General features: G+C 31.4%; 1 protein-coding gene across 1 annotated transcript in view; it reads right to left on the bottom strand.

The window, feature by feature from the left end:
- The window catches only part of LOC107449547 (visual pigment-like receptor peropsin), a gene marked incomplete at its 5' end in the record, with an annotated part of 26012 nt that extends 17052 nt beyond the window's left edge, over positions 1–8960 (bottom strand). Inside the window, 1 exon segment of the mRNA XM_043052140.1 lies at positions 8833–8960. Coding sequence (XP_042908074.1) covers positions 8833–8960 — 128 coding nt within the window.
- Between the last annotated feature and the right edge of the window lie 5409 nt (positions 8961–14369).

The raw sequence follows: 14369 nt of genomic DNA, 5'->3' as shown, positions 1-14369 counted from the left end.
CTGTATGTTCTGAATTCATATTTATTCACTGGAATGACGAAAGCAATGTTGACTTCACTTTAATTCGTAATGAATTGAAGACAGAAGAAATGCATTTTACCTTAATACACACATCTGTAACAGTATGCGAAAGCGAAATCGGAAGTTATGAGTTGCAAGTTTGTTGATAATAGAAGTTGAAAATTATTGAGGAATTTTCTTCAAATGTTTGGCGTGTTCTGTTTTTGAAAGATTTAACAATGTTCTGGAGAGTTTTTTTTAAAGTTTTTCGGCTTTTTCCTTAGGGAAATTTTGCTTCCTATTTCGTGCAAAGAAAATGGTGCCCGACTCTGCCAGTGATTCAGATGGAACTAAATGAAAACGTGATAAATTAATGTCTGATATTTACAGGCTCCCGCTAGAGGGCGTACTCGAGCGTTGCAATTGCGAATTGAATTTATCTGACACAGCGAATATAAAAAAATTAAATGAGGGCAATAAACTATTTTTTTTTTCAACAAGAGCTATAAGTTAGAAATTTTCACTGATGTTATTTTTAAAATATGTGAAACACTGAATCGCTCATCGCAAAATTTAAAACAACGACTAACGCTTAACCGCTTTTAGCTCATCCCTATTTAATGAATGAATTAATATTTGAAAAAAAACTGTATTAACATCAAGTGTGTCAAGTTAAAAAAAAATGTATTTGATCTTGTGGGGATGAATAAAAAGTATTTTTGAAAATTCAATAATGAAAAAACTTTCATTAGAGTCCAAATCCAGAATGAAACACAGAGATGTAGGTGAAACTTTCAAACAAGTTACAACAATAGGCGTTATTTCAACCTGTTGCTGGAATTGAAATTTCTCACCATGCTCTCCTTCAACTGTTTCTCAACAACTTTGATTTTCCTGTTTATAAGCTGCTATTCTCATGTCCGCTTTGTTGTGAAGCTTTGTTTGAAGTTGTTTTTATATTAAATATTCTCATAATTATTCTGCAGTGCAATAAAAAATCAAAGAAAGCGATAATTTTTTTTTATATATTTAGCATTTTCGAGTAATAAGCTACATATCGCATTTTTTTTCCCTCCTTCTTTCAAAAATCAACATTTTTATCAATTTTCTGAAGTTTTATTTCAGCGATTAGCAAAGGAAAGAAGTTGTCAAGTGGCCTGATTCGAAATCTTTAGTGTAGCACTCACATTAATTTTTCAATAGTATTCCAACATTTGCCTCTTTTTCTCTTGTTGTAACTTGTTCGAAATTTTCTTCTGTATCTAAGAGTTTCTCTATTACATTGTGAGTTTTGATGGCTGTTTTTTATCAGATAAGCAAAATTTTTTATGTTGTATTATTTGTATTTTTTCATGCTGTTTAGCTTCAGAGAATTTATAACCCAAAACTTAGTTTTAGGAATTTATTACCCAAAACTTTCACAGAATTGTCTTATTACAGAAGAATCAGGAAATTTCTATTTCAAAATTGATTTCTTTCACTTCTTATAGATTTCCGAAGATCCAAATATTTATTACATTTTTGTCAGATATAAACTTGAAGAAGAAAAGTCTAGAAATGAAACTGGTATTTTTATTAAAGAATTTCTTACAGAGTAAGAAAAAAAATATCCAAGATCACGAAAATAAATTTAAGAGACAAGCAACAATTTTTATCTTTTTTAGTATTACTATTAGAAAGAGGTCGATTTTAAGAGATATTGCTAAGTAAAAATAAATAAATACATTCTAGCAATATGAGAGCAGAGAAAATATTGATTTACAATTTTTGAGGTATGTTCGAATCTGATATTTCTTTTTCCATCGTTCTTAAAAGCACTTAAAGGTTTTCGACGCGTCGAAGAAACTCCCAAACCAGAATATTTTTAAATATTTTTAGGTAATTTATTTTTCTGCATCTGGCGCTACACCTGAAATTGAAATGAAAAAAAAAAAAAAAAAACAATCAAACCTATATTTTTTTAAAAAAGTTTTTTCACTTTAAAAAGGTTACAAAATATTAGATTTTTTTTTATCTTAAGGTTTTACAAGATGTTAAAAAAAATTTTTTTTTTCTTTTATTAATGTAGGATGGGTTGTGTTGTACGCGAGAATTCATTTGTGCTTTAAAAATTGCAAGTCTATATTTTCAAGACATGGGTGGATTTCAAGTTTGAAGCATCTCGGATATCTGATAACTATTTACTATTTATGAGTTTGATTTGATTCAACTTAAAAGAAATTTTTATTATTTATTATGAGTTTGTGTTATGTATTATCTTTACTCGAGCTTTAAGTTATGGAATAGAAGTATTAAAAATTCTTTTTTTTTTAAAGTATTTTTGCACACAATATCAATCACATTAATCAATATTATGCCTGCTACACAAAATCAAATCAGTTTCATGCAAACAATTTGTTAACAATTAAGCTTTTGACTTAAAATTATAAATTCCTGTACGAAATGATATGAAAACCGGGATTATTTAAATAAATACAGGAGTTAGACAAAGATTTCTATACTAAATCATTTTTTGATGTTTCTTAAGAAATAACTTGGAGAATTATTTTGAAGAAATGTTTCGGTCATGTAATTTCTCATACATATCGATAAAGATTTTAGAGGGACCGGTAATAAATTACGAACGAAAAAGGATGTTTTTGAACACCCTATACCAAACAATATAGCGATAAGCTTTTTACTAGTGTCAATTACATTGGTTATAATATGCAATAACTGTACAAAATTTAATAAACCTATTTTAAATATTCATAGACATATGGGTATGACTATAATAAAACTAATTTTTTTTTTGACTTAGGTTTTCTTACTATAACTTCCGAAATATTCAATAAAATTAAACAAAAGTTTTAGAGTAATTTTTAATTAACCATACTTTCATTTTAAAAATTTCGTTAAAATTGGCGCAAGATAGGAGTATTTAAAGTAGTGCACCTTGACGGAAAACAATAAAAAAAAATATTCATAAATAGTTGAATCGTATTTGGTAACTTCTAAAAAAAGTTCGATTCGAATATTTTGAAAATTTAAAATTTTTTTAGTAATTTTCTAAGTAGTTTTTATTAATTAGGAAAGAAGGCTCAGAACGATAAGGAATCGAATTTAAATCGGATTTAATTTTGTACTCGAATTTAATTTTGTACTATTAAAAACAAGATTTATTAAAAACGACATTGGTATTTTTGGAAAGAAACTTATCATTTAAAGCTTTCAGTAACAAAGTACAAAAGCTACTTCAAAATCAAAACGGCCTTTTTTCATAAGTTGCCAAATAGGATTCTAAACAAAATTGATTGAAAATTACTCTGAAAATTTTATTGAATATTTCAACAGTTATAGTAAAAAAACGGAAGACAAAAAAATAGTATGTTTTATAAAAATGTCCATAGCTTCATGAATAATTAAGCTAGGTTTACAAAATTTTGTGCAGTTGTTGCACATAATATATAACTTGAATGACCGTTCTTCTTACCGGGTGAATCAAATTAATTAATCAGTACTGAATAACACTACGAAATCAAGCACAAATCTGAAAGGAATGTTCTGGCACAATTAAAGTGCTTAGTGAAAGAACCAGGTAAGTGAAATTTTTAGGAGCATTTATAAATCAGTGAAAATAACAAAGTGGTTGTATCAATGTGGGAACATTCAATGTAAATTTTTTTTTCTTCTTTTGTTTTAATCTTAACTTTTCCACATTAGTTTTTAGTGTGCTTGCATTATTTTTATTTTCAAATCGGGCAATGGAAAATAAAATAGAGCAAAGAATTATGAGTCCCTCCGTCTAATAAATCTGTAATAAAATAGTTCGAAGATTACTTTTATCCTTAAACTGGTTATAGAAGCTCTTAAAATTTCACTTACCTGGTTTTCATCAAGCTTTTCATAAAATAAAGAAATAAAAATATTTTCATTCATTATTATCGTTACCCTTCCCGATGACTTTACATTATTATTTAATTTAATAACCGTCGCTGAACAACCGACCCAATTTTTAGGTTTACGACTACTACTGTTCAACTTCGTAGCCCTGTGATTTTGAACCTAATTCAGAAGACAAGAACTCCTGGATCAAGTATTGGGAGAAATTTGCCTTCTTGGAGGACTTCACAATGGAAATAATCCACATTTGCGTTACATGGAGAGGAAAACCACACAAAAATTCCCATGGTTAGCCTGGCTGCAAGGGAACTCTAACCCACGATCCTACTATCACTGAGGATACTTTAAGTCAGCAGTGTAGTTGGTGCGAGCCGGATGCGGAGTTCGTATCGATCAGCCATTGCTGGGATTCGAACCCGGTTCACCTCATATGAAAGCGAACGCTCTATTCCTTGAGCCATCACGGCTCTACATTATATATTTTATTTTATAACCGTCGTTGAACAGCCAACCCGATTTTGGGTTTACGACCATCAATGTTCAACTCCGTCAACTTGCAATTTTGAACCTATCTAGAAGACAAGGAAACTGCTGGATCAGTACCCCCAGAGGTACGATTTGGTATGGGAACCTAGAGGACTTAGTGACTCGACAGATTTAACGCAAACCAGTCACCACTTACTACACGGGGAGTCTTCGGCCGACGGTGATAGATCCCTCGCCGTCTTGGACATGGGCCCAGTGCCCATCAACCAGGCTGTCCGGATTCTATAAAAAAACTCGTTTGTTTTTGTTCATCACATCAGAAAAAAGATTTACTGTATATATCATCGCCTGGCGTGATGATATTGTTCTCGGACGACGTATGATAGTCAAAATGTACCACTATCAAGTGATTTTTGCTGGTATATGTCCCTTTCTAGGGGCCATAAGACGCGCATTCCCACAGCATCAGTATTAAAAATGCTAAGTATTGATGCAGTTTTAATTATCAACAACTATATCAATACCAAACTTTATATTAGTATACTTATTGCATAACCCTTCGACTTTTGAGTTTTGAAATACATTTATTTATCAATGACAACAAACCAAAGCCGGAATTCTAAAAACAAATAGAATTCTCATAAGACATTGATAAGAACTTTCGGGGTTCTTCTTACTTTTTCTGTGCCCCTTTTAACTTCAAAAATTCTAAAAAATTAAATTAAGAAAAAAAGCAAAGTTGATAAAGATTCACCAAACACAACTAAACCTTAAATAAATTACAAACTGAATAAATGGAAATAGTTTGTGAGGGAATAGAGTTGCACCATTTTACTTGCATAGTCTCACTATAATTTCTGTATTTCATTATTATTATTATTACGGTTATATTTACTTCATTTTAAATACTTCAATAATCAATTCTTAAAAGATTAAATTGAAGAAGCAAAGAGAAAAAACTTAATGCATTCGGAATTAAAATTCATTTTCTTTCCACCATTATTTCTCTCCATCGTTAGATTGTAATAATTCAATTACTAAATATGCATAATCTCTTAAAGAAAGAAACTAAAATAATAGCGTAGAAAATGGATACTAAGTTTTTATTCTTTCTTCAACCTTCCTTAGTATTTTATGCAAATAGAGGTGTTAGCCTATTTTAAAACTAATTTGTTTCCATTACTTGTTTATAAAGAAAGAAAAAGGAATAACACCGACGCTTTATGTTTGATTTTTTTAAAAACAATTTCACCATTGTTAAAGGTACAATACATTTTTTTTGTATTAATTCTTGATGAATTCATTAGAATTATACATTATCAGGCCTACTGTTTATTTAAGGTTTACTTTTGTATTTTGCGAGTCTTTTATCGACTGTGTTTCCAACGTTGTGTTTCCTTTTTTTTTTACATTGGTGCTTTCGAAGTAAACAGTTTATGTCAGATTCTGCAATTAAGAATTCTTTAGAATGTGAAAATTATTTAAAAAAATTTTTTTTTTAAGTGCAGCAAATGCTTTCCAGTAATTTTAAAACTGATTCCGTTGATTAAAAACATGTTGAGTCGCGATTTGAATAAATGTTCAATCATGATCTTTTGTAAATACTTTTAAGGAATATTTTCCAATTTAATTTTCAATCGAGGCAACAAATAAAACATTTTTATTAAAAAAAATTACCTTCAAAACTATATCATCAATGAATTCAAAATTCTAAGCGATAGTATTTAAAAGATAACTTTTTGGTAGGCTTAAGAACAGATAATAATAGCAATTAAATAATAATGCAATAGTAAATTGAAATGCATCAAAAATTACTCAACTAATTGTTCTTGTTGAAAGAAACAAACAAAACAGCTTTTCTATTAATAGATTTGGTATAAAGTAAATAAAAATTTTGATGAATTTTTCAATAATGATCTTTTGATTGATGAAGATTGGCAATGTCGATAACTACTCTCCCCCAATTGGTGACCGCAGGACTTGATTACTTTAACATTGCGAAAATTTTATTTAGATGAAAAAAAGGTTTGTGCATTCAAATATCACCACTATTTTCTGACTTACCTTCGATATTAAACATGGAGGAAAGCACAAATGTTAATTTAAATTCATCAACTCAAGATGATGTGAATTTAGAAGTAAACAAAATGGCAGTAAAACCACCAATTTTTTGGCGACATAAAAGTAAATTATGGTTTTTACAACTCGAAGCACAGTTTGCTAACGGCAATATTACTCGTGATTTATCTAAGTTATAACATTGTCTTTGCCTCATTAGTCGAAAATGTCTTAGATTTTGTAGGGAATGAATGGAAAATACGACGCTTTAAAAAATACATTGTTAAGTAGATTAATAGAAGCCAGGTTAAAAAAGGGTATTGACTGCATTTAATCTTGGCGATAAGCATCCATCTGACATGTTACAACAAATGAATGGTCTGGTAGAAACTTCCATTTCTGAGGAATTGTTTAAATCACATTCGCTACCGAGGTTCACACAACAGGCTATATAACCTATCAGTTCTCATTCTTTGGATAAAATTGCAGAGATGGCAATTATTGGTATATTTAGCTCAACAGAGTTATGAACAGTGAACAAAGTATACGGTAAAACTCTTGAACATAACAACACTAATAACAAAAAAATTAATTCCTTGAAGATTAGTATAGCAGAATTAACTAGGAAATTTGATACATTCATACAAGGGGTAAGTCTCAAAGTAAATCTGCAAGTGCTCGAGATCGTAGCCGTTTGAGATCCCAATCTTTTTGTTATAAACTAGGTTGGTACCATTATAAATTTGGAAACAAGGCACATCACTGTGTTAAGCCTTGCGAATTTCAAAAATTTACAAATACTTCGGGAAACTAATTGGCCTCGGTCGATTGAAGATGCTAACGACTACGGCCAACTAAACTGCCGCCTCTTTCTTTTTGACAAGTCAAGAAAAAGTCAATAACTTATTAACACCGGGGGCTGACGCGACTGTAATTCCACCACCAAAACAAAATAAACGTTTCCATCTGATTTTAAACTTAATGCTGCAAATTAAAGTTCTATCAAAACCTAATTGGTGACCTAAGGACGTAAGATGATCACGCCGACTTCGATGTATGGTCCACATTGAACAATTGATTTGCTATTTGCAATTGCGTCATCGTCCTCCTCGCACTGTTGCTTCTCAGTCTCATTTGCACACAACGGGATTCTGCACACACTCGACTGCTAATAGCAACGCAGGAGAGACAACGCACACAACCATGAACATAACACAGCTCTCACCACGAGTGCTCAAAATCCGGTGAACTTAATACAGCTCTCCCAGTCTTCCCCAAATACGGCAACTAGTGGTATCCGTTCATTGAATTCTTATCGCTCATCGAGTATAGTGGCGTAACTACCACTATGATTATTAAACATCAATTCACTAGTATATAAGACATGTTAACTCTATTCAATCTAGGGGTACCTTTTGATTGATGAAGGTTGGTATTGTCGATAACTACTCTCCTCACAAGTCAACAACCAACAATTTCGGTCATTCACACACCCATTACATTAGTAGTCGTAACATTAATAGTAGTCGTAGGAACATCAGTAGTCGTAAACCCAAAAATTTGGGTCGGGTGTTCAACGACGGTTATAAAAATAATATCAAAATCGTGAGCCGTGATGGCTCAGGGGATAGAGCGTTTGCCTTCCAATGAGGTGAACCGGATTCGAATCCCAGCAATGGCTGGTCGATACGAATTCTGCATCCGACTCGGGCCGACCACAGTGCTTGACGTAAAATATCCTCAGTGGTAGACGGATCATGGATTAGAGTCCGCTTTCCGTTAGGCTAACCGTGAGAGATTTTCCTCTTCATGTGACGCAAATGCAAGTTAGTTACATTAAAATATTCTCTACTAAGGCAAATTTCTCTCAATACTTGATTCGGGAGTTTCCTTGTCTTTTGGATTGGGTTCAAAACTACAAGACTACAGAATTGAACATTAGTAGTCGTAAATATAGAAAAAATTGGGTGGTTGTTCAACGACGGTTATAAAAAAAGAAAAATATCAAAATCGCGTGTAAATTTTATTTTTATTTAAAATTTGGTCTGCCTTTTAAAAAATATCTTTAAACAAAAATAAAATTTGCACGCAATGTTCTTCTTTTATAGTTGCATGCTTTTCTCTCTTCATTATTTTCTTTGCTTTCGCCAGCCTGGCTAGATTTTATTCTTAAAAGTCCAGACACACACAAACTTGGTAATTTTGAAATTGTCTTTCTGAGAACTTATTAAGCACCCTGTATATTTTAAAAGTTGTTCATGTTTCAAACATATGCATTAACTGAAATAAACGTGTCATCCGGTTGGAAGAATAAGTATATAAGTTCACCGGAAGTAGGGAGAAAGGAAGAAGAAACAAAGAAGTTCTTCAAGAGTACAATCCTTGCAAGGTAGAGGAAGTTCTTACTCAGACTGATCCGGCAAGCTATCAGGTATCGATCAAGGGCCAGAAGAGCAAGCGTTCCTATGTGTGCTGAACCAAACAGGAAGCCCATGAATGCGTACCACTGGCAACCACCTTCTCCAAACAACCACCTGCAAGTAAGACACATTCTGTTAGATACCACAAATAATTTATATAGCTTTATTGGGTCCTTCATTTAATTTTTACACATGAACGATATGAAAAACGAGAATTGTTATAGAACTAACCAGTGGTCAACAAACTTATGAACTATTGTTTGTCTACGGTAAGAATTCCCCCCGCCACAAAGTCTGAGGCCGTCTGCTGCTATGGAAACAAGAATAACTTATTTCATGGAGGGTAGCTTCTCTTCACTCAAAGACTAAGACTGAGGAAAAAGATTACCTTTCTCTCGCCGATCCGAGCCAAAACCTGTCTTAAGCAATGACCCAATACCCTTACTTTAAATAGTTATACCTCGTTACCATAGTCACCGCCACGGGTACAGACGAATGGCTAGAGAAGATCTTACTTTTAATAAACTATACAGTATCTTTTTTTTTAAAAAAAATCCTACTGCCTTGCTACCAACGAAAAGAACTATGGAAAGAACTACCCTAACCATTCGTCCGGTACTGTGGTCACGATGTTTAACTATTTCAAGTAGGGGTGTTAGGTCAATAATTAACACAGAGTTTGAGTCAGGTTAACGAGAGAGAAAAAAAATCAGGGGAAAGATAAACTCCCCTCTTTGAATTTTTTGTTTCCATGGCAGCAGACGGCCTTAGACTTTGTGGAGAGGGAAGATCTTTCTATAGGGAGAGTTGACCATCTAAAGCTAAGCGCAGATGACGCTGGGGTTAAAATTCGCCGTAAGACTTCCGGGTTACGACTTCCGGCCGATTTTTACACCTGAGCTTGAAAAAATACGCCATCCAATATTATTATACGTGTAGTGTTTTCAATATAACGTGTTCCTTCAATATAACTTTCAACGAAATAAACAACAAATGAATTCGGGTGACTCCGCAAGCTTGCTAATGATGTTGCCCAAAAAATAACAAACGGTGCTATTTAACACAAATATAGCCAATTAAGGGATAACACTCAAAACACTTTATTTAGGCTGTGATATTAATTTTCTTAAACTTGTTTTAGGCTCATGACGTGTTAGAATTTATAAGTTCCAGAAAACTCTTATGAATGGTAAGACTATGTCGAAATTTAAACACACATCGCAATAATAATACTTCCTAGAATATTAAGCACACATCGCACCTCCTAAGCATAACATAAGCGGAGGGATACACCGGAAGTTTTAGGAAGCTTGTTATTGTTTACATTCAGTTAAACCATCCATACAAAATATACGAACGTTATGTTATACAGACTATACAAATGTTAAATGGATGTAATTATTATCTGAACCATGAGCTGTAAAAATAATTCATTTCTAATAAAAGTAAATATTGCAATTATATCTTCTTTATTTGATAGAGAAAATCGGAGCACAACACTGTAGACCAGGGATTGCCAAACTTTTTTGATCATCGACCCCTACATAATTTTTCGAAATCTCCATCGACCCCCATAAAAGAAATTTTTTGTTAATTAAAATAAAACTTTATTAGATACTGTGTTTGTACATTTATTTTATGATTTTGAACATTTATTAAAGTAATAGTACATAGTGTAACAATAGTTTTATGAAAAATATATTAATGTTGAAATATAAATACCTTAATATTTATGAAATAATAAGTAATTATAAGTAAGTAGAAATAATAAGTAAAGTAACTACGGATTTATTGCTTCTTAATCAATGACATGGGTGTGCCTGGTGTTTTTTTTTCTTCAAGGTTCGTTATATTGGGTTCAAAATTGGTCAATTTTAATCTTAAATCCCCTCGAAACTCCACATTTAATTTATTTCTGTTCTTAGTTAAGATTGAATTTACGTGACTGAAACCGGCTTCAACCATATAGGAACTTGGAAATGCTATCATAAATGGCTGAGCTATTTCGTAAAGTCTTACATATTTTTGCATTATATTTATATTTGTCCAAAATTTGCTTATTGTTAAATTTTTAAAAAGCGTCTTTGCTTCAAATCCCCATAATAATTCAGCAAGCTCATCTTGCAGGTTGATGTCCACGTTTTCAATTTGAGCAGAAAATGGCACAATAATCCAATCAGGGATGTCAATGTTTTCCAAATCAACAAAACGCAGTTTAAAATCGTCGCTCAATTTTTGAAGATTACCTGTATATATTTCCAAGTCTTCTTCTTTTATTTCTAATTGTCACATATCTGAAAAATACTGATAATCCTTCGACCAATCGACCCTTCCGGTTCGGATCGACCCCCATTCGACCCCCTGGCTCAGATCGACCCCCGCTTATGTTAAATAGACCCCTGGGGGTCTATATAGACCACTTTGGCGACCTCTGCTGTAGACTGTAGACTACTTGGGTTTCCTGGTAGCAAATCAACGATTTGAGGGCAATATTAGGTTTTAAAAAAAAGGAAGATACTTTCATAATAAGTCATATATTTTCAGAGGAAATAACGAAAGCACTTTATAACAATGCAGGTTTCTTAAATAAGCAAACATTCAACTTAGATAAGAAAAAAAATGGATAAATTAAAGTATCACTTTACGTATGATACTATAAGCAAATTAAATATTTGTATTTTCTTAATCTTAAAGCTTGACGCGAGTCACTTATTCGAGGAGCTTAAAGGAAGAACTGGTTGAGTGACATTTTTAAAAAATTCGTGATTTCTAGATCTTTATTTTAATTTATTAGTCTTATTTAAACATATAACAACATTTATATTGTTAAATCTATTAATTCCGGAGATACACATGGGAAGAACCGGCTAAGTGACATTATTTAAGTATCCTTTGGATGGAAGAATAGAAAAAATTTAAACTCTAAACAATTTTACTAAATTTTTTTACTTTTTTTAAGTTTTTTCTTTAACAAAGGGATATTACAAATATGTGTAGTACAAAAGTTAAATTTAAAAAAATTTAATACGTAAATCTAATTTGTTAATATTAAAATGTAGTAAAATTAATTTTTTTAGAGAAAGTTGAAAGCTTACAGTAATTTACAGAAGATGAAGTACGCGGAACTTTAAATGCTTTATCATTTCAAAAATAATATGTATATATTTTGTCTTTTTATTCAGACAAATTGATATTGTTTTCACTTTACAAAAAATATTAAATAATAAATTGATACAAATATTGAATTTATTAAAACCCGAAAATAAAGCAAAAAACAAAATTTTGGATCAACTTCCAAAAAAGACTGTGTATTTTTTTTAACTTTCGCGCTGATTTATAAAAATGCTAATGGGTCTCAATCACATCGTATTTCAAGCATGGAAATCTTTGTACAAAAGCTAAAGATTAGAACACAAAATGACACACAAAACATGAGGCAAATGACACACACACACAAAAAATTTCCTCTGAAATTTCGACTCTTATATGAAGACGTGAGAGAAAAGCGGAAATTTTTAAACTCTAATTAAGTTTTGAAGCATTTCAACTTAAGGATTCATTACCTTCTGAAGTGTTTCGCTAAAGTGGGCACTTTCGATAAAAGGAGGAACTTAAATTTCGTGAAAGAGGAAGCTAAACGAATAATAAAAATTTAAGAGATATTAAAAAAGTTGTGCATCCTGTTGTTCCATAACTTCGGATACAATTAAACGCATACTCTTATAATATGGAATTTATCAAAAGAATTCTATTTTTAAAGATGAAAACAAGAGATACTGTCATTTTTCAATCAGGAAAATATTTCAACATTGGTTTAAAAATAAAAATAATTAATGTGCTTAGGAGAAAGTAATAAGACATTTTTTTTTAAAACAAAAGGAGCAATTTTTCATCCAACTGATCCTTTGTTTTGTTTCCAAACGAGTACAAGTTTATGGAATTTTCCAGTCTATTCAGTATAAGATATTTTATTGTTTACCTTTAAACATAATAGCAAAGTCATTTTAATGTACTGAAAGATCGCTGTTTTATATTCTCGTAACTATTTGTTTTAAAAATGTAGCATGCTTAGGTTAATGTTTCAGTGCTTTCTAATGTTCCTTTTTTGTTTTGTTCTTTTGTTTTCATACACAGTTAAAATTTCTAATTTTAAGTATAGAAAACATAAACAAATAAATATATCTCCTTTTCTGCAAATCAACATAAAAAAAAATTTAAAAAAACATTTTAAAAAATGTTAAAATAACGGCCATAACTGGAAAAGGTTCGATTATAAAAAAAATTATTCATTTTAAGTGATTACTCAAGTGATTACGTAAAAAAAAATTATTACTCAAATGAGATATTCAAATTTGGCGTTCATAATAATATCGGAAGTTTAAACACAATGATAAAATTAATTGCATTAACTGAAATCGAAAAAAAAGATCGAAACACGGATTTACAATGGCATCGAGAGCGTTAAAAGGTGATTATTGAAATGCGCTATACGAAATTTCTATATCTTATTATATTATATTGAAAATTTATTCGATCTAATCGTAGCCAAATAGAAAAAGGGGCCAAATTATATAATTGATTAAATAATTCTACTATTACAAATCGGAATTTATTGCAAAATTGCTACTCATTAAAATGTAAGTTCAAAAAACAATTAAAAAAACACCAGTTTTCCTAACGAACGATCTTTTAAATGTTTGCTATTTCAGAATTATTTTTTTTTAGATTATCAGTTTTATACTTCTGTGTTTGCCTCAATAGTTCACTACTTCTATCTGAAGTTATGAAATTGTTTTTTCAGTTTCCTGTTCTCGAAGTTTATCCGAAGTTGTATTTTTTTCCTGCGTAAAAAAGTCGTTATCGCTAGTTAATGAAAACTTAGGAAGGAAAAGAAATAAAGGGTGCTGACGGATTATGGGTTAGAGTCCCCTTGCCGGCAGACTAACCGTGGGAGGTTTTCGTGGTTTTCCCCTTCACGCAACGCAAATGCGGGTTCATTCCACGAAAAGTTCTCCTAATACTTGATTCAGGAGTTCCCTTGTCTTCTGGATTGGGTTCAAAATGACAAAACTACGGAGTTGAGCAGTAGTAGTTGTAAACCCAAAAAATTGGGTCGGCTATTCAATGACGGTTATAAAAATAAGATCGTATTGTGTAAATAAAAGCTATGGCACAATAGCTACTTTAATTTTTCCGTTAAAAACCAGAAGTGTTGTTGCACTATATCCCAACATAAATAATTCTGCTCTCATTTTAGAAATGAATAAAACTTTATTTGAAGTTGAAAGAAGATTTTTGCACTTTTCATTCATAAAAATTATTATTCTTGAGCAAATGACACAACTTTGTTGTCGTCAGGTCAATGAAAACAAAAATCAGGAATGAACATGAAAACATCGTTTCAGATATTTCGGGATAAAAATGGATTTTTCAATGAGTGTCTCGGAACTAAATGCCTCTACTTCTACGGCTGTGATTGTTGTCTTAAGGTGGTATTTTAGAAAATTATATTTCTACGAGTTT

This window comes from Parasteatoda tepidariorum, chromosome 4 (assembly GCF_043381705.1).
Source record: "Parasteatoda tepidariorum isolate YZ-2023 chromosome 4, CAS_Ptep_4.0, whole genome shotgun sequence".
NCBI lineage: Eukaryota > Metazoa > Arthropoda > Arachnida > Araneae > Theridiidae > Parasteatoda > Parasteatoda tepidariorum.
Note: the sequence above shows the minus strand (reverse complement) of the source record. Positions and strands in the feature narration are given on the sequence as shown.